At 46.3% G+C, this 24401-nt stretch overlaps 1 protein-coding gene across 7 annotated transcripts in view; it reads right to left on the reverse strand.

Moving 5' to 3' along the window:
* ZNF608 (zinc finger protein 608) overlaps positions 1-24401 on the reverse strand; it is a 111191-nt gene that overhangs the window by 7634 nt on the left and 79156 nt on the right. For all 7 annotated transcript variants that reach the window (XM_077911456.1, XM_077911461.1, XM_077911457.1 and 4 more), the window contains 2 exons: positions 3781-3868; positions 799-3259 (listed from right to left, as the gene is read on the reverse strand). In XM_077911456.1, the coding sequence (XP_077767582.1) occupies positions 799-3259; positions 3781-3868 (2549 nt within the window). The remainder of the gene's footprint in view (positions 1-798; positions 3260-3780; positions 3869-24401) is intronic.

Here is a 24401-nt window from a genome sequence, read left to right on the forward strand (position 1 = left end):
GGGGGTGGAGAGAGGGGTCGGGATGCCAGAAACCTCCAGCGTTAACTCTTAACTCTCAAGAGACCACAGTGAGTCAGGACGTGTGCGCTAGGACAGGAAGTGCCAGCACACGTGTGATTTCACAGTGGCTGGTTTTCAGGTGCCGGCCCATGGAACCTCAGGCTGGCTGGCCAGGGGGATCCGGGAGGACTACGGGAGGCCCATGCACCCAGACACCCCCGCCATACTCCACACTTTGCCTCACAGGCGATGGGCACCGAGCCCTACTTTGGGGCTCTTAACATCTAGGCATCTTGGACACCGTGTGGAAGATGGCTGGGCCCCAAGTTTTATGAAAGAGACGAAAGATGGGAAATGTGGACTGAAGGGCCCAGCCTTAATAATATCCCTTGGAGGTGCCAGGAGAAATTTGGGGATGTAACAGAACAAATGTTGTAGAGACCAGGCTCAGGATCTCAGCAGCCACCAGAGTTCCCTCACTCTGGAGTCAGTTAAGAAACGGGGGGACCTCATCAGATTCACAGTGAGTGAACGGCACAGAACACCAGTCTGCCAAGCACACATCCGAAGTTCCTGTTACCACACAACGCGACAAGGCAATAGTGAGGACCGCGACGCTTGAGAGGTATGAAAGAACTCCTGAGGGAACCTTGTCAGATATTTTTTAGGAGGAGAGGGGATCGACCCTAAGGAGCCCCTGGCTTATTTCCTGCGAAGACGTCTAACCAGATCAAGCCCAGACACATCCAAGTCTCAGACTTGCTCTCTCCCTGTGGGGGCCACGCTCCACAATCTTACTTGTTTAAATCTCGAGGTTGGATCTACACCTGTCTGCTTCATAGAGTCCATGACAGATTTCATTTCTACAGCCTCCTTAATAAGCTGGTGGTTTTCCATCTGCTTAGCTTTGAAGCTGTCGGCCTGAAGCTGCTGCTGGTGACTGGGGAGAAGCTGTGATTTACCTGTCTCCTCAGTTTTATTAGGCACTGGCGGCCCTAGTTTAGAATGGGTTTTGTTAGGCTCCGGGGTAGAGGGAGCTTTTGAGATTGTGGCAGACGGCAGGTTTTTCTGTTTACTGTCCTCCTTGCCCAGCTCTTTCAAGGGGAGCTCGTTTTTCCTGTCGCAATCTCCTCTGCCAGCCTGGGCCAGTTTCTGCTCTGCCAGCCTCTGATCCTCATAGTACTTCTCGTACTGCTGTCTATAGGCAGGGCTGGTGGCCATCAGGGACTTCTGGTCCATATAGAGCCCATAGGCGTACTGGCCGTAGTAAAGTGACTGCGCCAGGGCAGGGTGTCTCTGTGTGATCACTGACTGGTGCTGAGGCTGTAAGGGTGCTGAGGTATGGTCCACTTTCTTGGCATCGAGCTGCTCCACCTTGTCTTTCTTGTCCGGGTCCTCCTCAGACTCCTTCTTGATCTTCATCGCCTGCGCGCTGGCGCCGTTCCCAGCTGCAGGGACTCCCACCTGCCCGGGGTGCATGTAACTCGGAGAATAGTAGGGATCGTAGCCATGGTAGTAGGGTGAATGGGACTCTTTCATCTGAGATGATTGTGCTGGAGCCGAAGGATGCCCTTTGACAACACCATCCTTACTGGAAACGATGTCCGACGGGGAACTGGCCTTGGACCTCATGCCCTCCGACCGGCTGTCGGAACCGCCATCGTCTGCAGCATCGGAGATGTCCGAATAGGCGGGGCTGCTGGTCTTGGCCGCGGACCCCTCTGCGCCGTTCTGGGTGAGCACGTGCAGCGGGGCCAGGGGCGCCTGGCCGTTCACCAAAGTGCTACATTCCATCCTTGAGGCGCTGCCTATGGAGGGGCTGGGGGCGTTGTCCGTGAAGGTGTAAACCTTGTCAGCCTCGGCTTTGATGCTGGCCATCCGGCTCTCCTGGGACTCTGACAGCCCGTTGGCCAGCCCTTCACTCTTGCTGAGATGGTCCTTTAAAAAATGCCCAGATAAATCTTTGCCAGCCCCCTTGGCGTCCTCGAGTTTGCCCAGCTTGGCATCCAGCTTGGGGCTCCCCGACTCTTTCCCCTCTTTGTCCTTCAGCTTCCGCTTCTCCTTCTTCTTTTTGTCTTTGAGGGACACAAGGGCGGGGTTCACGGTGATGGGCTCTCCCATGATCGTGGGCTTTGGCTGAATGGGTTTCAATGGAGGGCTCTTTGGTGTGGCCTGCACGACGGTCGTGGTGAGGGAGGGCAGTCCGGGGATGGTCCCCGTGGTGGTGCTCGTAAAGGTGGCAGTGGGGATGGCGATCAGCTGCGGAGGGGCGGGCGCAGGGGCCGGGGCGGGGGCAATGGGCCGGGCAGTTTTAAGCTTGGAGAGGTTTTTGTCCATTTTGCAGTTGTTGGCTTTCTTGCCCTTTTCTTTGTCGCCCGCGTTCTTCTTGTCGATCAAGCCTTCTGCTTCCAGCTTAGGCATCTCGGCGGCCAGGCCGCCGTCGGGCGCGGAGCAGCTGTCCAGGGTGGTGGTCATGTTGGAGATCACCGGGAGGTTGTTCAGCTCACTGTGGAGGCCTTTCTTCTTGCCCGAGTTCTTCCCCGCTTTTGAGCCGAGGACAGAGCCCGGACCGTTGCTCATCAGCTCTCTCTTCCCCTTGGGGGTGCCCGGGGGATGCCCGGGGCCGGGCGATGCGGGCGCCTTCACCTGCTCGTAAGCCGAGAGGCTGGTGCTGGGCTCACCGCACTCGAGCGCCACGTGACTCAGAGCCTCCTCGCAGTCCGAGATCTTGTCCTCGCTGTCGGGCTCGAACTCCAGCTTGTTCTCTGGGTCCAAGTGTGCGTGAGCCTGGTGGTACCGCAGGCCGTTAATGTGCTTGTACTTTTTGTTGCAGTTGGGGTGGGGGCAGTCGATTAACACTGGAGAGGAGCAGCCTTGGTCCAAAAAAGTAGTCTCCGGCTTCCCTTGAGGAGTGGTGGGAGTGCTTCTGGAATTTGTGCGGACCCGCTTCCCGGGCTTATTGTCCTCGGAGCTGGAATTCAGGTCCAGCTCCATCGGGGGCTTGTTTTTCCTTTTGTTGGTGGAGGAGGGGCTGGCTTTGACGTCCTCAGCGGCACAGTTTGGGGGTGTCCTGCGCCCACTGGCGTTGAGGCTGCCCCGCCGCCCCTTCCCATTGGCACCCCCTCTGTTCTTGTTCTGCAGCCCCCTGGACTCGGTGAAGCTGGCCTCTGAGCCCGGAGCCGCCGCGGCAGACCTGGCTCTCTTCCCTCGGCCCCGGCCCCCTCGCATCTCCAGGTCACTGGTCGGTGACTCACAGAACCTAGGGAAGAGCAAGCGACACATGTCAAAATGAGCACTCCCAAAAGAGCCGGTGAAAACACCAAAGCCACGCAATGCAGGCAAGGGTGGCCAACACCCCCAGCAGCTTGAGGGCTGGGCCCAGAGAGGGAGAACACACCCTCTTCTTCCGCTATTTCAATCCCTGCGAAAGAACAGGCTAGGGAGGGTGTATATGCTTTAGAACACCAAAGAAAAACGGCTCGGATAGCTAGTTCAAATCCAGTTCCAATTCCCATTTTAAGAGACAGAAAACAAAGGAGTGAGGGAGACGGGGCAGGGAGGAGAGCTCTCGGTGACAGAAAAGAAATCCTGCATCTGCATTTCACTGTGTGCAATCCTGAATTGCCCGTTTCTCTTTTGCCTGGTTTCAATTACAGGCAGACTTTTATGCATTATTAATCTATCTCTCAGGTTTCTTTGCAAAGAGAGGATGGGGGAAAGGAGAGGGGAAGGGGAAGGAAGAGAGAAAACAGAGCCTGAAATAAAAGGCCCTGTGCCTACCTGGGAGGGGCCCAGTCGTGCTTGGTGCAGTCCAGTAGGGTCCCTACGTAAGTTTTGTTCCGCCACGTGACATTGACCACTAGAACACCTGCGGGAACGGGGAATGAAGGAGGTCGACGGTTAGCACTGATTCCTCTATTTCCAAATGATGAAGATGATGATGATCATGATTTTACCAGCAAAGTTCTGCTCTCATTTGCTTTCAAAAGCTGTGGTTTGCATTCTTCCTCTTTCTGGTTTCAGTGACCTCAAGTGAAAACCCACAGGAAATTGTGTGTGTGTGTGTGTGTGCGCGCGTGTGTAATGCCTGTGCGCATGCGGTACAAAAGGGTAAAACTGTGTGTGAGTGTAATCAAGATACTGCTGACAGAAGGAAATGGTTTTTGCCATGTCCTGCTGTAAAACAGCAACACTCACCTCTTAATTTTTCTATTATTACACATAATTGCTCTCGTTTGGCAAGCAGCCAACAAAAACTAAGCGCCAGTTACCAGTGCTTAAACCAGAAGGTGACTGAAAGGCATCGGCTTTGTTTCCAATTCAACAATATAAAATGGTGATTTTTATTTAGGAAAAGATTATGTGGGTGCACAAAAATACACGTAGAAGGGGAGTGTGGGGGGGTTAGAGTCCAGATAGCAGACAATCAGCTATAATTTCTCTTTCCTAATCCTCCCCTCTCTGGCTTTGTGAGACAAGAAATCAGCCACGGTATGGTATCTGTTTCACTGTTTGGTCTTGTTTCATATTAAGGACTCCTAAAATAGCCCTCTTAAGAAAATAAATGTGCACAATAGGTTTGCTCTTGGGGTTATCTTTAGAATCAACTTTAGTAAGCATTTGCCACAGAGGATTAGAAGAAAAATCTCAAAACCAACACACTTGTTTCCTGCAAGCCATTCTGCTTTTCCCAACTGCTTTGCAGACAGACAATTTAATTTAGCACTGCATCTGTGAATTACTAAACTTAAGTGCACTTAGTGTACCAAATGTCACTGGAAAACAAAATAGAACGTCCTCTTTATTTCTCCAGAGGACCAGCGCTGTATATTTTTTTAATCACTCCTTAAAATTAAATGTATAATAAAAGGACCTAGGATTGTGAGACATACCTAAAACATTAGGGTAAATAAAGGAAACACTTAAACGAGCCTTTGTTTTCTTTTCTGTACCTACAACCCATTCCATCTTGGAAACACCAAGGGACATTAGTCAAAGTCTACTTCTAGCTGGTTTGCTCACTCGCTCACTGCCATTGTGAATTGCAGAGGAAAACCTGTGTTGCACTCCTCTATGGTAAGGGACACCTCACCAGGTAAGACTAATTGTCCTGGGAGCCTTTTAACAGCAGGGGAAAATATCTGAATGGTTGGGACTCAGGTAGTGGGGGAAGGCAGGCTTTCTTCCAAAAAGTCTCAGGAAGAGATTTGAAAATTGTTTCCCATATGGTCTCTGCTATTAGGTGACAGCTGAATTTACTCACTGTAGCCATGGGGGGGGGGGGGGGCGTGGGGGGGGGGGAGGAAAGGGGACTGGAATGAAGCAAAGCAAGCATTTCCTCAAATCACGGGTTGATTCCATTCTGATTCCCTCAGGGGAAAAAAAAAATCCTGAAACCACTGAGTATAAAAATTCATATTGAGATGAGAATCAATGGTAATTAGGCATTTGGTCAAAATTTGCACAAGACAGAACAATCGGAGGAAAGGATTCTTTATGAGCACATCCCTCCAGGAAAAGGGAGGGGGTGGGCGGGGAGGCGAAGGGGAAGATGGAGCTGGTTTTCTCATCATGTGCTCTCTGGGGCCCTGTGTGTGGTGTCAAAGACCTTTGCAGCTGCTTAAAATTCTTCAGCATGTCAGCTATATTTACAGTGCGGGAATATATCTGTATCGCCAGAAGGTTACTGCATTTGGGCTTTCGACGCAATAGGCTGAATCACCGCGTTCCAGAGTCCCTGATGTAGCACAAATGTATAATTAAAATTGCTTGAAAGGAAACATGAAAGAAACAACAAACCCTCCATTCTTGCAGTAATAAAATTAAAAACAGGAAAAGTCTGCACAGACACTTAACATTTGTCTGCAGTGAAAGGCTTTTGTTATTGCTTTTCCCCTAAGGGGCTCGCGTTTCCAGCGAGCGGCGGCCGCCCATTGGCCGGCACCTGCCGGGGACGCTCGCGTCTGATTGGCTGGGCCCGGGCGGCCGCGGCCCGGGATGAGGGCTCGGCGGCGGGGCCTCGGGGCTGCTCGGGGCTGCTCGGGGCTGCTCCGGGGGCTGTTCGGGGCGCGGGGCCCCACGCCGCACCCCGGGAAACGCGGGGGCCGCCCGCGCCGGCAGTCGGCCGCCGGGAGCCGTCACAAAGGCTGAGCTCGCGCTGCAGCAGGCACGCCCCGCCGGATGCGGCCTCTAGAAGCCACTCGGGCAGACCTCGTGTGCGAGCCCCGGTGATGCCGCGAGGTCCCTCATTATCTGCACCGGCACTGGGGGGGGGGGGGGGGGGGGACCCCGCCGAGCCCATTCACAACTTCCAACGGGGCCTCGTTCCAGCTGCCCTCGGCATTTGAGAATGCTCAACCCAAACGCTCCGCTCCCGGGGAGATGCTGACGAGCCTCCATCAGGCCCGGCTGATGGAATACGTGTGCTCGGGTCTATTTTTCTTTCTGCCACAAGAGTATTTCTGTCTGCCCAGGATTCACGTGCGAATACACACACGCGCACACACGCACGCCCATGGTGACACAGCCACACTGGAAAGAAGGCTTCAGGAATGCTGCTCTTATAAACTACAAAGTGTATTGTTTCTTTGTAAGGAAGTCTGTGTTTAGACAACATCCCATTGTGCGGGGCCAAGGAGAAGGGTGGCGGTTTAGCTCTAAAACATGCAAACGGTTTCTCCTTTTGCTCAAGTCTCAACATCTTGAATGCATTGTAACCCAACCACGGGGGCATGTCAAGTGGACTCCACTCTTTAACTCACCAAAATAGAAATGAGTCCTTTAAAAGTTCTACTTTGAATATCATAAATCTGGGCACAGTTGTGTTTCTCGTTTATCTTTTGTACGATGGAAATAAATACACATTTATTACGAAAGGACTTAATATTTCTTTTAATGCACATTTATTCTTCCAACCGCCTAGCCCGTGACCCAGGTGCTGGGGACGCTCTACGCCAGCCTTTTTCATCTTTATAGTCTCCAGGATCCCTCTACGTTTACTGTCCTCCTCTTCCACTCCTGAGGATGCTGTTTCTCAAAATGCTGGTAATGCCTGCCCTGTAACGTTTTCTTTTCCCAAAGATTTTATTTATTTATTCGTGAGAGAGGCAGGGACACAGGCAGAGGGAGAGAAGCAGGCTCCATGCAGGGAACCTGATGTGGGGACTCGATCCCGGGTCTCCAGGATCACGCCCTGGGCCGAAGGTGGCGCTAAACCGCTGAGCCACCCGGGCTGCCCCGAAACGTTTTATATTTGAGAAACATCTGAAGATTGTTGCCAATTACAAATACAGCTGAAGACAGCAATGGATGATTTGTGTGTGCTCACCACACAGGGTTTTCCTATTTATATTAAGGCTCTGAATTAGATACTGATCTAAGAATCTAAGCTACTGCCCCATAAAACTTGTATTATCTACAGGACACTCATAAGAACGTTCTCTGTGTTCTGTGACCTAAGCCTAACGTAACAACCTTAACTCAAGCCAAAAGAGCCCTGAGATCTTGTAAGGATTCCACAGTCACAGGGTTCTAACTATTATTTGCTCTTGTCAATACTTAGCAGTTAAGTGCTCCCAGAGAGACGATCAGGCCCATTAAGCATTTATTGTGTATCTTTAGGTTATATACACTAGATACTTATTTGGTGCTATGGGATCAGCCACATTCTAGCGAGACCTCCATCCAAAGTCTATTCTGCAAGAGCCTGCAAACTTCTAACAGAACCAACACAGGCATACCTGTAATCCAGAAAGGGAAGTATAGATTATGGATTATCCATACCTAGAGAGCAGGCTCCTTGATCCATCAAACTAGACCCTGGATGAGATTTTCCCAGGGTTTACCTTGCCCACAGTCTCTGCTCAGAGGGTAGTTTTAGGTGACTAGGCTCCTAAGCCAGTAATCCTAACCCTGGCCTCTCATCTGATGTGTCCAGTGATGGGCATCTAAAGCTGAGGCAGAGACTTACTCTGGGAATCAGAGTCAGTCGTAAGGCAAATTGACAACATAAGTAGAAATCTCAGGGTCACAAGGTACCAAAGGCTGAGAGAATTTAAGTGGATCAAAGCCCCAAGGATACAAGAGCTAGGAGATGAAGAAGCCAATGGGTGCAAGACCCTTAGTACTGGTATGTTCCTTCTTTCTCCTCTTCATCAGCGATAGGGGCTCAACAGCACCCAGGATTGCCCCATTATTTTCCAGCCACCTTGGTAAAAAGCTGTTCCTGGTTCTCAATTTAAATCTGTCTCTGAATACCTTGGCTCCTGCTCGTACCTTCCGATACCCTGCAGAGAAAGTCTACCTAAAGTCCAGCCAACAGCCTTTCACCCAGGCAACGGCAATGGCCATGGTAACATTTTCACCCCCAGCTCCCTCTCCTTTTCCCCGCTCCAGCCTACGTGAGTTTCTTCAACCACTGTTTATGCCACAATTTTAATCCCCGGACGATGTTCTATTCCAAATCTCCAAGGAGAGTTCAAGTTCCTAAAGAATCAGCACCAAAGAGAGACAAAGGCAAATGTTATCTCTTCTCTGAATGCTCTCCACTCACACACTGGTGGTGCACGCACATCAAAAAGCAGTTACCTCCCTTCTGAGTCCCCCACGGAACTCTATACCCACAGTCATCTGACCAGTGGATGCTCACCAGAATCCACACTTCCCTCCGAGTCCACAGCTAGACCCTTCTTAGCCTCCCGCCCAGTCAGACACGGATCTGTGGCACATTCAGGTCTAGGACAGCTGGCCCACAACAATCCCTACCCCACCCCGTATGTCCTTCTCATTTCCTCCTCTTTCTGGCTGGCTGGGACAGACTAGGGCAACCATGAAGACCACCAGAGGATGGCAGAGTGTCCTTCATCTGGGACCCAGAATGACAAGGAAAACCCACCAAAGGACTACCAAACTCAGACTATTAGGAAAGCAGCAAATAAACTCTTCCCACATTTGCATGCCACCGAACCTGTCTTAACCTAAATGCACAGTCCCTTGACATCCTACTCCTCTCACAGTCTGCCTCTCCTCCAACCAGAACACACTCCCCGAACACTGCAGCAGGGTCTGCACCCACCGTACCTGGGAGCACAGGACCCAGCTGACAGAGAGAGCTCGCTCAACACCTGGGCATAATGACATGGTGACAGAAGGGAATCTAGATTTGAATCCTTCTTTTCACGGTTACCATACTTTTTCAATAAGCATCATCTCCCACTAGCATACAGATGATAGAAATTCTCTGTGGAAAGACTGTACTCCAAAGATGTTATAAATATGGTTTATGAATTACTGTTTCTGGTATTCGTGAAGATGTTTCCTCAAGAACTGGGCAAATGCCTGATTTCCCAGCGGATCAGCATAACTCTGTTTGTATTACAGTTTAAAGACTGTTTCAGAGTCTTTAAAGTACCTCATCCCTGGGACAGAAGTCTCTGCCAAGCATTGCAAATGCCAAATTTGGAATCAGACGTCGTTTTTTTTTTTTTTTTTTTTTGAACTCCTATTCAGACTACCACATCTGGATGGACTTGGCGTGCACTCATGCAGAAAACAGAAACCTCACTCTAATAGCACCGAAATGTAACCCAGTTATGCCACAACCCTTTTTTTTTTTTTTCAAGTTTACACATTTCTTTCCTTTTATATATTTTTTCTAGGGGAATCATTAGTGACAATAAAAAGGCCACATTACGCTGGTTTCATGAGTCCAGGATAATGTTCATGCATTTCAGGTATCCTATTACCTATATCTTTATGCAACATGACTATTGTACCAGGTATGATTTATCACCATTATTCCTTTGTACTTCCACCTCCCTCCCCCAACATTTTATTTTTGTGGTTTCATTGTATCCAACCCTAGTACCTTCTTTAAAAAGACTGAGTCTTGTGTAGTACACTTGTTCCTTTTTTTGCCTTCAAAGCATCTAACCTTCAGAAAGTTCTTTCTTCAAAGGACAAAGTTGAGTTTCTAATTCTTGGGGGGAGGAAAAGAGATGTTTAATTTATGACTGAGGCTGCCAATGAAATCTCTGACAGCTAAAGAGCAGAGGGACTTTCCTATTCTCCATGCCAAGTATCCATGGAGCACTAAGGACAAGAAAAGTATAGTCACATGACCAGAAAATGCAGGTTTTTTTTTTTTTTTTTTTTTAAGAGCCCTACTGCGGAGCTGAATGTTTGAAGAGTCACTTTAACCACATCCTGTAATCAAACCATCTGGAACACAACGCTGCGATTAGTCACTCTGAACACTGGGCTTTATCTGAACAAATAGTGTATGGCAATGGAGCATGGGAGATAGGGCAGCAGCAACAAAGGGGAGTGTAATGAAACACTTTATGCCCTAGTGTGCCGCCACCCCAGTCATAAACCCCAGACACACACTGCTCTGGTGTTAATGTACTACTTTATGAAAGCACAGTGAGCTTAAAGATTAAAGAACTGACAGGATAAAAATTGCTGGTTTGGATAGATGTTCCCTGTTGGCGGCTGGAATATGTTGGCACCGCTCTATCTACGTTAATTATAACCTCTCCGACGACAATTCAGCATTCCTTTTAGGGTCTGGTGTTATTTTCAGGGCATCAGGAACAAGGTTCGCTGAGGGGAGGACAGTAATGATTCTCCATTTGCCAGAGGTTCATCTGAACAAGGAGATAACTGCTTTTCGGTTCGTCCAAACCCAATCCATAAATAAAGGTATAGCTGCAGGAGATCCACTGGCTAATCGAACACCAGAGAGCAAAAAGCAATGGCAAAATGGTGTTGTTCTAATCTACATTTTAAAAGACGGCATTCTTCTTTGAGCTTACTTATCTCTTTCAAAAGTACATTTGATCACTGGGATACCATCTATGGAAATTTTATTAAAAAAAAAAAAAAACTGAAAGGTTTCCCCTCCCTTAATACACTGAATAAACCCTAAAAGGGGAGGAGGGGGGGAAAAACATAGCTAAAGAAACCTTGTTTCCCCATGGGCCTTATGGTTTAATACACAAAAGAACACAGAGCCACTTCCATCACTGTCACCTCCCCCGCAGCCTTTGTTCTGAGGCCTGATGAGCTGTATTGATTTGGGAAAATCATTGAGCTTCTTGGAAAACTAGACTCTCGCTTATTCACTGCCATCTATTTCTTTCCCATGAAGACAGGTGGTCAATATCCAGTTGACTGGTCAGCTAAAAGAGGCTCTTGCTGCTTTTCTTTTCTTGCTTCCCTAGTAACATTATCCTTTCCCACTTTTAGAAAATACAATGACCTGTTAAAAAGTCTTGTGGGTAAGAAGAGGGAGAAGAAATAAGGCTTTTGTAAGGCACCTCAAGCAATACTGAAGTGCTGTCCTACACATTTGCATGGGAGCCTGCACTGCATATGCGGCTAATGACAAGATTTTCACTGACCAAGCGTTATACAAGTTTAAGTATTAATGAAAAGTCTGATAGCCCAAGACAGAACTTTAAGAAATATACCAAATCAAACCAGATCACTAGAACTTAATGTTCATTTCAGAGACATTTTCCTTTAAAAAAAAAATGAGTACATAAGTTTCATTAAGTTTCTTAATTCTTAATTATAAGATGGTCTAAGTGTCATTATAGACATCTCAGGGAACCAAAAGCATAATGGAAAAAAAAAAATCACAGGGAGACCTTTTACAAAGTAATTTAAACATGATGAGAACAAAAAGCACTTGATTTCAAGTTAGGCAGACACAGGCATCCTAAGGAAACATTATCCTTGCTGCTTGAGGCTCTTTATTTTATTTTATTTTTTTGAGGCTACTCTTTAAATATATATACAATACAACCACTCACACCAGGATTTTGCAGAGGTGCAGGGAGTCCCCCGCCCCCACCTGGGGATAGACAGGAGGACAGGTTTCAGGTGACAATGTTGGGAACTCAGGCTTGTCCCCTCACCCCACCCCAGCTAAGTCACACTCAGCCAGGCTGCATCAGAAGCTATCCCTGCAACCCCAAGGGGATGCTCTTCAGCCTGTGGTCTATCAAGGCTCAGCCAACACACAGTAAAATGAAGTGATAAGCTCAAGTAAAAGATAAAAGATGAAGGACAGAAAAAACCCCCACAAAGTCTTGAGACAGGCATTTGGAAGAGTTTCAATGCATAAAGTGACCATGTACACATATGGAGTCGATGTATATAGGTATACACTTGTATAAAGAGGTTTCTTGTCTTTGATCAAACTTTCCAGTAAGTAACGCCTTGAGGCTGGCTGGCACAGAGATAAGCTATGGCACCACTCAGATTTCTGGTGCGAAGTTTGAAGCCTGGATTTTTCTCCTGCTCCTTTGCAGGCATGCATTCATATCTCTGAAAACTGATGAGTTCAGATGAATGATTTTTAGTTCCTCAAACCCTCTCCTTTTTTAAGGCACAATTTCCTCACTGGAGAAGCAGGATTTCTCATCCCTCCTCCTCCCTTTCTTCATGGAAAGACCAGGGGTTCAGTGCCAACTGGAACAGAACAGACTCATCTCCCCTACTCCAGCCTCACGAGCTTTAATTATTAGCTCATTAGGAGATCATTTTTTTTTTCTTTCTGAACATAATAAAAGCATTCAAAAGTTTGGGAAAGTTATCTCACAAGCATTTCTTGAAGTAGGCTTACTCTGAGCCATGGTCACAATACGATTCTTATCCTATTAACTCCTAATATGCTGTTCCTTTACAAGTGTTATTTTAGGAGGCAGCTGTGTACAAGGGACCCAGGCCCACAATGCATAGCGAGGATGCCCCCCACCCCAACCTCACCCAGAACGGAAGGGACACAGTCTCAACACAATCCCACTGTCAGACCCGCCTGCCACCAAAGATAAGCAGCTGAAAGAATGCAGGCCTTTCGTTTCCTGTGCTTAATATTAACCATGGCATCTTTTCTGCTTACAGCTTCTACAGCGGGGACCTCCACAGGGTCGTTGGTTCCCCTTCAGAGACAGGTAAAGAGAACAGCAAGACCAGACAAAAATCAAACTATCCTGCAGGCAACAAGCCCAGCTCTACACCACTGCCCCTAGAAGAGAGTGTTCTGAAGCCGAAAGCGGGAAGAAGGGTGCAAGATGCTCTGAATTTGAAAAGTCACTGACTGGGTACTTGTACTGCAATGCCAGGTACAGACAGCAGTCTGTTTCTTGCCCACTGCTCCCCCCCCCCAAAAGCCCCTCCCAGGCAGGAGCAGGGTAGGGAGGGGCACTGCAGAGGCCAAGCAATCGCTGAGCTGAATGAAATTCCAACATTCCAGGGAAATAAAACCTAAGAATGAAAAACCTCATATACTTTGGGGAAAGGGAGCAAATTCCAGGAAAGTAATAGGGAGGGACCTTTCTCCTGGCCTGGCTCACAAAGCTCTAGTGGGTCAATCTGGGTGGATGATTAGCCAAGTTTCAGGTTTAGATGCTAGTGAACTGCTTGTCAAAATATGTGTAATACAACTCTAGGTTACAGGACTGTGTTTTCAAGTAATTTCCTACCATCCCCAGTCCTTGAGATACAGGGAGACAGTGGGAACCAAATGACAATTATGCTCACATCAAAAAGCCGCCACTGATGCATGCATCTCACTGGGACCCAAGAGCCAGGCTTCATATAAATTATGATGCTTTATTTAAAGTCAGAGCGCTTATTTGCTTTTGTGCCAGCTCTGGGCCTTTTTCATCTCCAGCTCTCGCCGGCCCAGGAGAGCACACATTCCTACAGCTTTGCTGGCCACCAGCTGTGTCCCCCATAAATCATAAATCCTCTGAACAAGCCATTCTTTACAAAGACCAACAGCATTTACTGGAGATGATCACTCTGCTATTATTCCACTTGCTGAAATTTAAAATAGCAATTTACAACAGCGGCTGAAAACCAGGGAACTGTGTGTATGTGCATGTGTGTACACAGGAAGGCTCTGCGTGTCTATGGCACACAGAGGGGCACATTTTGTGTGTCACCTAAAAGTCAGCTACTCTGCAAATCCAAAAAGGAAACCAGGGATGTGCCTGTCAGAGGAACCAAAGTCAGTACCCTCACAATTAAAGGCAGTGGGGTGAGTGAGGTGCCTGTCATGGAACAGTTCCTATTCTCACCTGGAGGCAGACAAGCCCTGCAGGCAGTGGGGGAGGGAGTTCGCACACTCTCCTAGTGAGGCCACACAATTATGGCTCCAGTTCAGACTGTAATAAGGAAAGCTGAAGGAATTAACTCCAATCAAGCTCACTCTGCAGCCAATTTTATTTTGAAGACTAGGTGGGGAAGACAGAGTAAGAGTGTTCAGTAATCCCAGTGCAGCATCCCAAGCGCCCAAAAAGATGTCTCTGGAGACAGGCCCACCTGGCTCCCAGCCCGCTCTGCAGCTGGGGCTTCAGCTTGAACTAAACTCTCTCTGCCCCTCGGTTTTCTCATCTATAAAACAGGGACAATCAGGGTATCAGATCATCTGGTGTGATTTCTGTAAAGCATGGAACACATGCACTGGCACAAAAGAGCCACCCAGCAAACGGACTTTGGCTTCCTCATCTTCAAAAGTCCCCTGGAACCCAGGTCAACAAGCTGAAGAATGGAGGGAGATGCCAAAATACTAGGAGTTCCGCACAGAGAGAACAGCCAGCAGCCATCCACAGTGCACTTCGTCCAGGTGAAGCACCCTCGGACACGGGCATCCACCCAAATCATCCCGGAGTCCTGGTGACCAGGCTGTCGTGCACATGGTACATCTGTCTTGTAGAATCTCACGAGCTGCGAATTCCAACCTGAAGGGCTTATGTTATTTCTACGCCTACCACCCATTTCAACCAACATCAAGTTCTCCTTCCTGACATCCCCACTGTTGAAAGCAAACATCTCCTCCTCCTCCTCCCTCCCCACACTCCAGACCACTACCAGATGAGACATGCAGTTCTAAGGCCCTAAAATGTCCAGTATGGTAATGGGGTAAGGAGACCTCACCCCCAGTTTGCAGGAACAGCCACCGAAACAGAATGCCTGGCAACTGTCTAAATGACAAAAGGCAAAACTAAAGGTCCCCAGTACCTGACCCACAGGAATAAGCCCCCGCAGCAAGGCTCTGGGGATGCGGGGAGCGCATTAAAGGCCAACTCATCTTTCCAATTACCATCTGAACAGCCGAGATTTCTCCACAATGGTCAGAGGTACCTCCCTCCACCCCCAATCCCAAGTCCCTATCTTTCAGGGAAGAAAAAGGCCCAGCAGAGTTACAAGTATTTCAATAATGTGCTTAGAGACCAGCCCTTTTCTGTAAACAAGCCTAATGAAGCGTGACTAATAGTGCTCTCCGAGCGCAGAGCGAGGGAAAGGGGCCTTTGTTAGCACTTACTGGACCAAGTCATCGTTTTGCTAGAGCAGAACAAAACTTGGCTGGTTATTGATTGACCAGTCTTGCTCGGTGTCACCGCTTTGCTGTCTGTTTCTACATGCCGTGTGTATAAATACATGTGTTTATGTGGGCGCACAGATGTTCTATACACACACGCATACAGCCACATGCAGCCACCAAGCTAACTTAGGGTGACACTGCTCTGCAGAAGGGATCAAGTCTTCAAGGCATTGCTCTCTTGATACTTGTGCATCTTCTGGTCCTCAATATTCCCCACCGTTTCTCTCCAAGCTGTCAGGACCATGAACCTCAGTTTCAGAGCCTGTAAGCCGATGCTCCCCATGGACACTTAATAGTTTCCAAAGTCACCATGATTTAACCCAACCTAGTTATTACGTTCTACAGGTGATTTACTTTTGTTTTTTAACAAATCCAAACACCTGGTGTTTCTCTCCCCAGCCCCCCCACCCCCATTTTACTTCTCAATTCTGAAGCTCCTGAAACCTGGCTCCATGTAACTGCCAAGTAAATACACCTTCCACAGCGGCTCCAACGCTCTTCTGCAATTAAAGTTCATCTTAAATGTTAGTAACACCCGCAACAATGATGGCAGGGAGACCCAAAGCTGACCTGGACTTCTCTTCTGAACCGACAGGAATTCAAGTCAAAACTTGGCTTTCCTTGCAACTCTTAAGCACAAATTTCCGTATAAATTATTGACTGCACTTTGGCCTCATCTGAAACATTAGCCCTGCAGGCTGATAAGTTCTGACCCCAGGTGGCACATCAACCCTCTCCGAAGAGGCTGGAACATTAGTGCTTTGCACTGGGGACTCAGGCGTGAGAGCCAATCAATCAAGCTCCTGACAGCTTTTACGGCCTCTGAGCATTAGGCCCAACTCAACCTCCAAGACTCCTATTGTTTGCATGATTCTCTTCTTCTCTGGTCTGATGAAGTTAGGGTTAAGTCCAAGGCTTCAGCGAGAGAGAAAGGCTATTGTGAGTAACTCAGTCTTTTATTGACTCTGACCTGCAGGGCAGCCAGCTTGAAGTCTCTTCCAGAAAGTAATGCACTGTTAATTGGTGCTCATCATCAGGGTGTGTTTTATACACCTCTTTTCAATGAAAGAAGACCTGACTAAACATTTCAACATCTTTTCCAGGTTGCCTTGTAATTCTCTCAAGAGTTTAATTCTCTCTCTCTCTCTCTCTCTCTCTCTCTCACTCACACACACACACACACACACACACACACACGGACAAAAATCTGCTTCATACCCATCACGGTCCCTGGGCTGCTGAATTGAATACCACCATGAACAAGGAATGTTTGATCGCACAATGGTAACACTCGTGAGTTGGCTTATGGTGCATTCAACTATTTTTTTTTCCATGGCAAATATCTGTGGGGATTAGTACATGGCGGGGGGGGGGGGGGGTGGTGGTGGCGGGGAGCTGGAGAAATAAGATTGAAACATATTATTTCCTTCTGAGGTCCTCTGCCTGAAATAACCAAAGATCTTTTTTCAGCTGAAACTAGTAGCTGTGTTTGTGAGTGGCCAGCAATAGACTGCGTGGCCTGGGCAGGGAGAGGACACAAAGCCACATGGGCTTCATTTGAAGAATGCAGCACGCTGAAAGGGATGCAGAATTACTAGGTCCAAAAGCTTTCCAGTGTCCTTTGAAAGAAAAACCAGACAAATCATTATCCCTTCTTAGACAAACAGGCCTCCCAGGGGAGGGGAGAGATAAGGCGGCGGCTGGGCAGGAGTGAAGCCCCAGAGCATGCAGTCTGCTTCCCAGCAGACCTAGGCAGCAGGTGACCACATAGGTAAGCCACACACCAAGAGTCCCCCCAACACCTGTTGAAAGTATTGAACAACGGGCTACAAACTAAACACTGTGAAAGAGGAATTTTTTTGGAAATCCTTTTTCTTGGATACAGGAGGAAGAAAAGCACAAAAAAAAAAAAAAAAAAACCAACAGGCTTAGCTTTTCACTCAGCTTTTTTGCTTGAGAAATCTTCAGCCACAAAAATCCTACATTTAGCTAAGAGATTATGCTGTTTAATTTAGTACCTCCCAGAATCTGAATTAGTACACATAAATTAGGACATACTTTTCCAAATAAGTGAACAGAAAGCCACTTTTTCAATTAAACTCTGCTTCATTTGTGTGTTTGACGGTATACCAACTCCAAGGTATATGAATGTAATGCTAGATTTGATAAGCTTTCTGAAAAGGTGGTAGTTAAGAGGGTAAACTGTGCTTTCAGACCTGATAAAGTGTCTTGCCACAAAGGACTACGTTTTCTGGTGCCATTCCGTTCGACTCAACTTCAATATCAAAGAAAATTAGAATGTTCTAATTCAATAAGAATGTACAGCCAAAGCACATGTAACTCATAAATATCATGTGCAATCAAATCTAAAGAAGTTGTGTGGACTAGTGAAGAAAACACTGAACGTGTGACCTGTTCATATAAAAGAACTTCCTTGAGTATTCCTACTTCTTTCAGCCCAGAAATAAGTTTGGAAAAGAAGCGGAGAAAACCCAACTACGGTATGCAAGTCATAAGGACCAATTTCAAAGGGTTAAGTCTCAAGTCACCAAAGAAGGAACCTGCAACAAAACAGGCATCCATGAAAATGTTTAAGCCTATGGACAAACTGAACTCAAGACAGAATAAATCCTGATAGAGTGGTATAGGAGGTCCCCTCGAAAGCTTCAAAGAAGGAGATTCAAAACTAATACATTTTCCACAACAGGGGTGGGGGTGGGGGGTGAAGACAGAAAATAAAGAGAAGAAATACAGTTGGCTTTGTTTTCTGCAGGCCACGAGAATACCATCATGGCATAGATGATCCAGATGATCTCATTTACTTTTCACCACCTACAGGCCAGGTTCTTTGATTATTACTATTTTACCGATGAGCACATTGACCCCACGATAGTTTATCTGACAGACTTGCCCTGAGTTGTTAGAGTCAAGAGATTAGAACACAAGCCATCTGACTTCTGATACCATGCTCCTACGTGCAATGTGTGAGGTCACCTAAACCTAAGTTTATAAATAACAGTTTCGTGAGGGAGCTGCATGTGTGTGCGTGGCAGCCCACGAGCTCAGCGAGGCCGTCTAGGTGGAGAGCACTGGGATGCTTGGGGTTCTGTGCTGTGGATGTGCTTTTCTGTATCTCACACTCTCCCAGTAAAACAAATAGATTCGTTTCTTTGAGGCGTATCTTCCTGGCCCCACCTTCAGTGATCGCACACTGGAAGCTTATAATCGACCACAGTGAGAATATATACACCACAGACAGCAGCAAACATGACAAATCAGGGTTTCCTGCCACTGCCGCCACCACCACCACCACCACCACCACCACCACCACCACCACCCCCCGCAACAGAGCCAGTTGTTAACAATTTACCAGCACACCAATGGTGATAAACCTTCATTTGATGAAATGCCATTCTTCTTTCCCATAAGATGACATGAAAGAATTAGTAGGGTCTAGGGAAAGCAGGGAACCTGGAAACCCTTCCATATTTATGTTTGGGTGCTTAGAAGTTATCTGAAGTGCAAAACTGAGGGATAATTCTAGAACTCACTATAGACTACACTTCTAACTTATAGCATTTTAGCTGTTGTTTCAAAGGAGTCACAATCTGCAATCCCAGACCTCTCCTTCCGTTTAACACTCACACCTAATTGGTCACCAAGCTGTGACTGTTTTGACTCCCACTAAACTTCCTAGCTCCATCCCCTCCTCTTCATCCAGACCACTGTCCACAGTCGGGCCATGGTTACTTTTCCACTGTCACCACTCCCCTCTCCCCCACCTCACAATACCTCAAAGTGACTTTAGATGTACCCTGCACACAACAGGTTACTTCTGGCTTCATGCTTTCCTACTGCCTTTTACAGGGAGAAACTAGCCCACCTTAATCTTTAGAGCCTGAGTCCTGGTGCACAGAACTGCAGGACGCCTTGAGGAATGCCTGACTGCTCCCGCAGATATTTCTACCACAGGACTTAAATGACATTCAGAATGCCGGATTTTCACCTGTCAACCTCTGTAGGTGACTCAGTACCAGTACCAGTCTTTCAAAGTGCCTGGCAAAGAGCAGATGCTCAATTTTCCCCACAAGGCAAATGAAATATTAAAATGAGTAGAAGCGTATAGAAGCCCCTGTGTTATTTTATGTACAAAATCAAAAGAAGTGAAATTGCAATGCCAATGATTATTTGTCACCTGAATCCGATTCCTCCCAAGCAAAGGAGCGCATCTCAGTGGATTCTTTCCAATTTTACAATAATTGGTAATAATATAAATGTAAACAATGTGGGTTTTGAGTTCTATTTTTATTGGAAATTTTTGTGAATTAAGTACTCTGACAAGTTAGAGAAACCCAGAACCTTCCTCTAGGATTGCAAAAGCCATCCACTTTTATTGAACTATTACAAAAGCAATTGATGAGCTACATTTGTCGCTCACCTGATGTAGAAGCTCCAAACACAGACCATAACCGCCCAGCCACGGTAGATCCGGACCGTTGGCCTCTCCCACTACTCCTTGCAATTTAATGAACAGTCATATCCAACAAATCTCCTCCCAATGGGCCTGCCAGTGGTTATTCTCCCAGACTCTGGGGCCCCAAAGACAGATTTGTCATTGCTTAAATAAATTTTACAGATGTAATAGATAAAGGCAATAAAGAAAACAGAGCTTTTATAAAACAAAGTTGACAGAGCAGAAAGCTATCTCTCCATAATGGGCACGTACATGTGTGCGTCCTGGGCTGCGTGGGTGTACCAAAGGGAAATAGACAATGAAGGTTAGGAAGCATGAAATGACAGCCTTCTTTGCCTTTTCAGGGAACGTAAATTTTATTTGCTGAATGTAAATCTTAAAGCCATGGTTTTCAATCTGCATGTGTGATCACCAGAAATTGATTTCAAGGAGATATAAAATTATTTCCCTTATTGCTCAGCAATGCAAATCTCATGTTACACATTCATGACAAGGAATAGTGGAAAACTCTTGTGATGGTGTCCTGTTGTGATCCTTCCTGGATGTGGATTATTTCACCCATCTTTTGGGTAGGCGTGCTACCAGAAGCAGTGCTGGTATTGATAACTGGTACTAACTGCAAGTCAGCGTTACTGGAAGTGTGTGCATGCATCCTGGGTCCTCAACAAGTGGCCCATGACTTTTAATATGGACTTCCTTGGTGCCAGATGCAAAACTGTCTCTGCCAATGTGCTTTTCTGTATCTCACACTCTCCCAGTAATACAAATAGATTAGTTTCCTTTGAAAAGCATCAGATCTTCAGGCTGTGAGGCGCCTAATATAAAGGAAAGACAGGGAAAGGAAACTACTTCAATGCAGTTGCCTTCACAAAATAGTAACGAGGCACTTTGTTTCCCCAGAAGACTGGGAACTCATTTTGACTTGTGTCTTCACAACTCAAATGATCCAACTCCAAATCAGGTTTGTTGTACGCGTTTTGATCTGTACAACAAACTGTGGTGTTTAATGTTTAATCCCAGTGAATGAGGTTAGTCTAGTTTTACGATACAGCATATTGTGAAACAGAAACTTGGTAGATATGTGTAAGTCACAGTTTGCACGTAAATATTCTACAAGATAGAACCAATAAAAAAGATTTTGGGGAGTAAAAACAGTCATGCTCTATGAGCACAGGGTGTTATAATATATATGTCAGCAAATTGAATTTAAATTTTAAAAAATCTAAAAAAAAAAAAAAAAAAAAAAAGCCATGCTAAAAAAACAAAAACAAAAAAACTGGGCCATAATAGCAACAGTGTAAATGCCAGCCATCCATACATAGGTAGATACAGTAATACAGATGCAGCATGTATCCTCTGGAACAGGAGATTATAAAGATGCAAATTTCCACTTATTATAAATTAGCAATTCAATTGAAAGCAAAAATGAATTGCCTGATCCTTGAATGCATGAGGTATACAGGATCAATCCTTCAAAATAACTTCTACTCAAAATGCACTTACAAGCACAGTCATTACATAAAGGAAATAAAAGAAAAATTTACGAAGATGGGTTTGGGGGCTGGGGAGGAGGCAATAAATATTTTTTACAAAGCATCTACATCTGAAGCACTGTTCCCCACCACGTCTTCTCCTGTTGTTTACATTCTAGGTGATCCCAGAGGAAAGGTACTTCTGACAAGCAGGGAAAACAGGCTCCGAGGGGAGGACGGTTCGTTCACTGCAGATCCCAAGATGCGGTCACTATCTGACCATGGCTCTTCTCTCCTCTCATGTCACCTTTGTTGGAGGGATCTGCAGCCAAGACACCTGCTAGCTTGATATGGCTGTCAGGACACACAGGGCAGTGTGAACACACTGTTAATAACTGGAAGAATATCTACTAGTATGAGTGCCTGCCCATCTTGTAGGCTGGAATCCCAAATTAGAGAGAACATGTTGGCAGGCTAACGAAGAGCACTGCTGTCTCTGCCTAGAAAAAAAATACTACAATGCTGGGAATTCTACTTTGGCTTTTTTTTTTTTTTCATTGAAAGTACATTTAATGCTGTGTATGAGGCATTATTTGAAATGTCTTAAAGTAGGCTTTCTAACAACCCAACGAGGAGAGTACTATATACTCCCCACTTTACAAATAATGGGCTGATGCATAAAGAGACAGTAAGTTATGTCCCAAGATCACAAAGGCAGGACCCCATGGCATTGCAATGGAACCCAAGGGGCCTGACTCCAGTCTGTGACAGTTACCCAGTGTCCTCATGGAGAAGACACCAGGGCATACACACCTGGCCCCCAATTTAAGGAGTCTTCCTCTTGCACTCATTTGTCAGGGTGCCAAATTCAAATGACAAGAAACACAATTTACACAATAAACTTCATCATATCATGTCCTGAATTCCCTCCAAAACAAACATATCATGCTATTTTCAAGCACAAAAGAATCTTAGCTATCACTTATTCAAAACTTGCTCTCTTTATGAGGAAGTAACTGAAACCCAGAGATTAAATGGTTGATCCCAGGTACCCCCCGCAAGGGAGAAAAGGACCAAAACCACAGTTGGGTCTCTTACTTTCTTCTCTTCCAGAGATCCTGCGGGTCCATACAGAAGTACCCAGATAGGTAGGCAGCAGCTAGAATGACATGGAGGGGGCTCTCAATGCTTCTCTGGTGAGCAAGAGGTTCCTTTAAAGTCAATCACAGAGTCTGGGGCCATTGCAGAATTTTGCCCCAGTGAGACTAACACACATCCAAGTGATAAAAAGTTACTCTGGAGAAGAGGGGACAGTCAAGAAAAGGCTTCTTTGAGGTCTGGATAAAATCCTCTGGATTAAGTCCCAGAACAAAGTCCTGTGGTAGATGAACACAGGAACCAGGGATTTAACTTTTCATTTAATCAATCCTAAATTTCTTGGCCCAATTAGGAAGGCAGCTGAAGGTGAAGATCTCAAATTTATGGCACATAAAATGATTAAAAAGAATCAGAAGACTCCTTGCTGCAGAGGGCATAGTGGGCATAGTGCTAAAACACAGTTCATCTAGTGCCACATTTAGTGTACTGAGAATGAGGAAGAAAACAAGTCAGATAAAGCTATACCCATCTGCCTTCAGTGAATACAACCACAGGCTTCCTGGGACAGCACCCTGATAAGAAGAGAGGTAACAAGTCACAGAGGAGGGGTCTGGTGACTCCTATGGTCCCCCCTCCCCCCCTCCCCCACTGCTACCAACACATTCTGCCAACAGACTGCATCTCTGTGCTGTCAGAAATCACATGACAAAAGGTTTATCTAGACTGCACTGAGAGCCTCTTGTTCTACTTCCCTTTATCACAAAGCTCAAAAAGTAGCTGCTGATGCCTGAAATGCACGTCCCCAGGTGGTGACTGTCTTTGCTTCGGAAGAGGTGGTGTTCTTGGAATGGCAATGGGTCGTCACCCCCTTCTGGCCTAATGGACATGGTACATGGCTATGGGACCTGGCGAGAGTGAGTGGGTAATGAGCAATACTCAATCCAAATGGAGCATTACTGACACCAAAATCCACGGGCTTCGAGGCTCTGGCTTTTTCTAAATGTTAAGAATCAGGGTTCCACTTTTGAAAATATAGAGCAGGCTTCCAGATGTGGGTCCCTGGCTGAACTACAGAGAAATCTGTGAATCTCACTTCTTTCACTCAAACACACACACACACAAACACACACACACACAAACACATGCATACACACCCCCTAGAAGATGGCACATGTGGTTTGAAACCCAGGCCTATCAGACTCTAATATTTTCCCAAACTCCCTGGGTGATAAAAATCCTCTTGAGTGCTTATTAAAAATACTGATTCTTAGCTCAACTCCAAACATCTAAGGTGATTCTTATCAGAGCAACTAGGCTAACAGACTTTACAGGAAAACATACATCACACAAAATAAGACATACATAAACCATGTTGAGTTTTTCAAGGACAGAAATGGGGAAGAAGGATTATGCTTAATTACCTTCCAGCATGCTGGGGGATAGGGCTGCAGGTGGGGATAGGAGGCATTATGCTATTCCTCTAGGAAAAGTCACCAAGGAGCCTGGAATGATGCTGAGAACTTTTCATCTGCCTGAGCCTTTGGACAGTAGTATTAATACAACAGCTTAACTTGGGTTTAAAGAAAGAATTATTTCACCATCCGCACTAATCTCTTCTGGCAAGAGGCAGGGCTCCGCTGTGGCGACTCACAAAAGATGATGGAGTCCGGCAATCCCTTCTTCAGAGAGGGGAATTGGGAGCTTTACAAAATATTAATATCATCTCACTTCCTAAGATAAAGTGATGCGCCAAAGCACTGGAAATTCTCACACTGGAGCTGCTATATATTTTCTTTTACTTTTTTTTTTCTTCTTCTTCTTTGAACAGAACGGAACTCCAAATAAGAGCGTCCGTTTTCACATCACAGCCTAAAATATTAACATCTTGATATGCTATGTAATTGTGTGCTCTTTTACCAGAAGTCAAATAATTGGACAGGTCACCGGGCAAGATAAAAGA

Source organism: Canis aureus, chromosome 10 (assembly GCF_053574225.1).
Source record: "Canis aureus isolate CA01 chromosome 10, VMU_Caureus_v.1.0, whole genome shotgun sequence".
Lineage (NCBI taxonomy): Eukaryota > Metazoa > Chordata > Mammalia > Carnivora > Canidae > Canis > Canis aureus.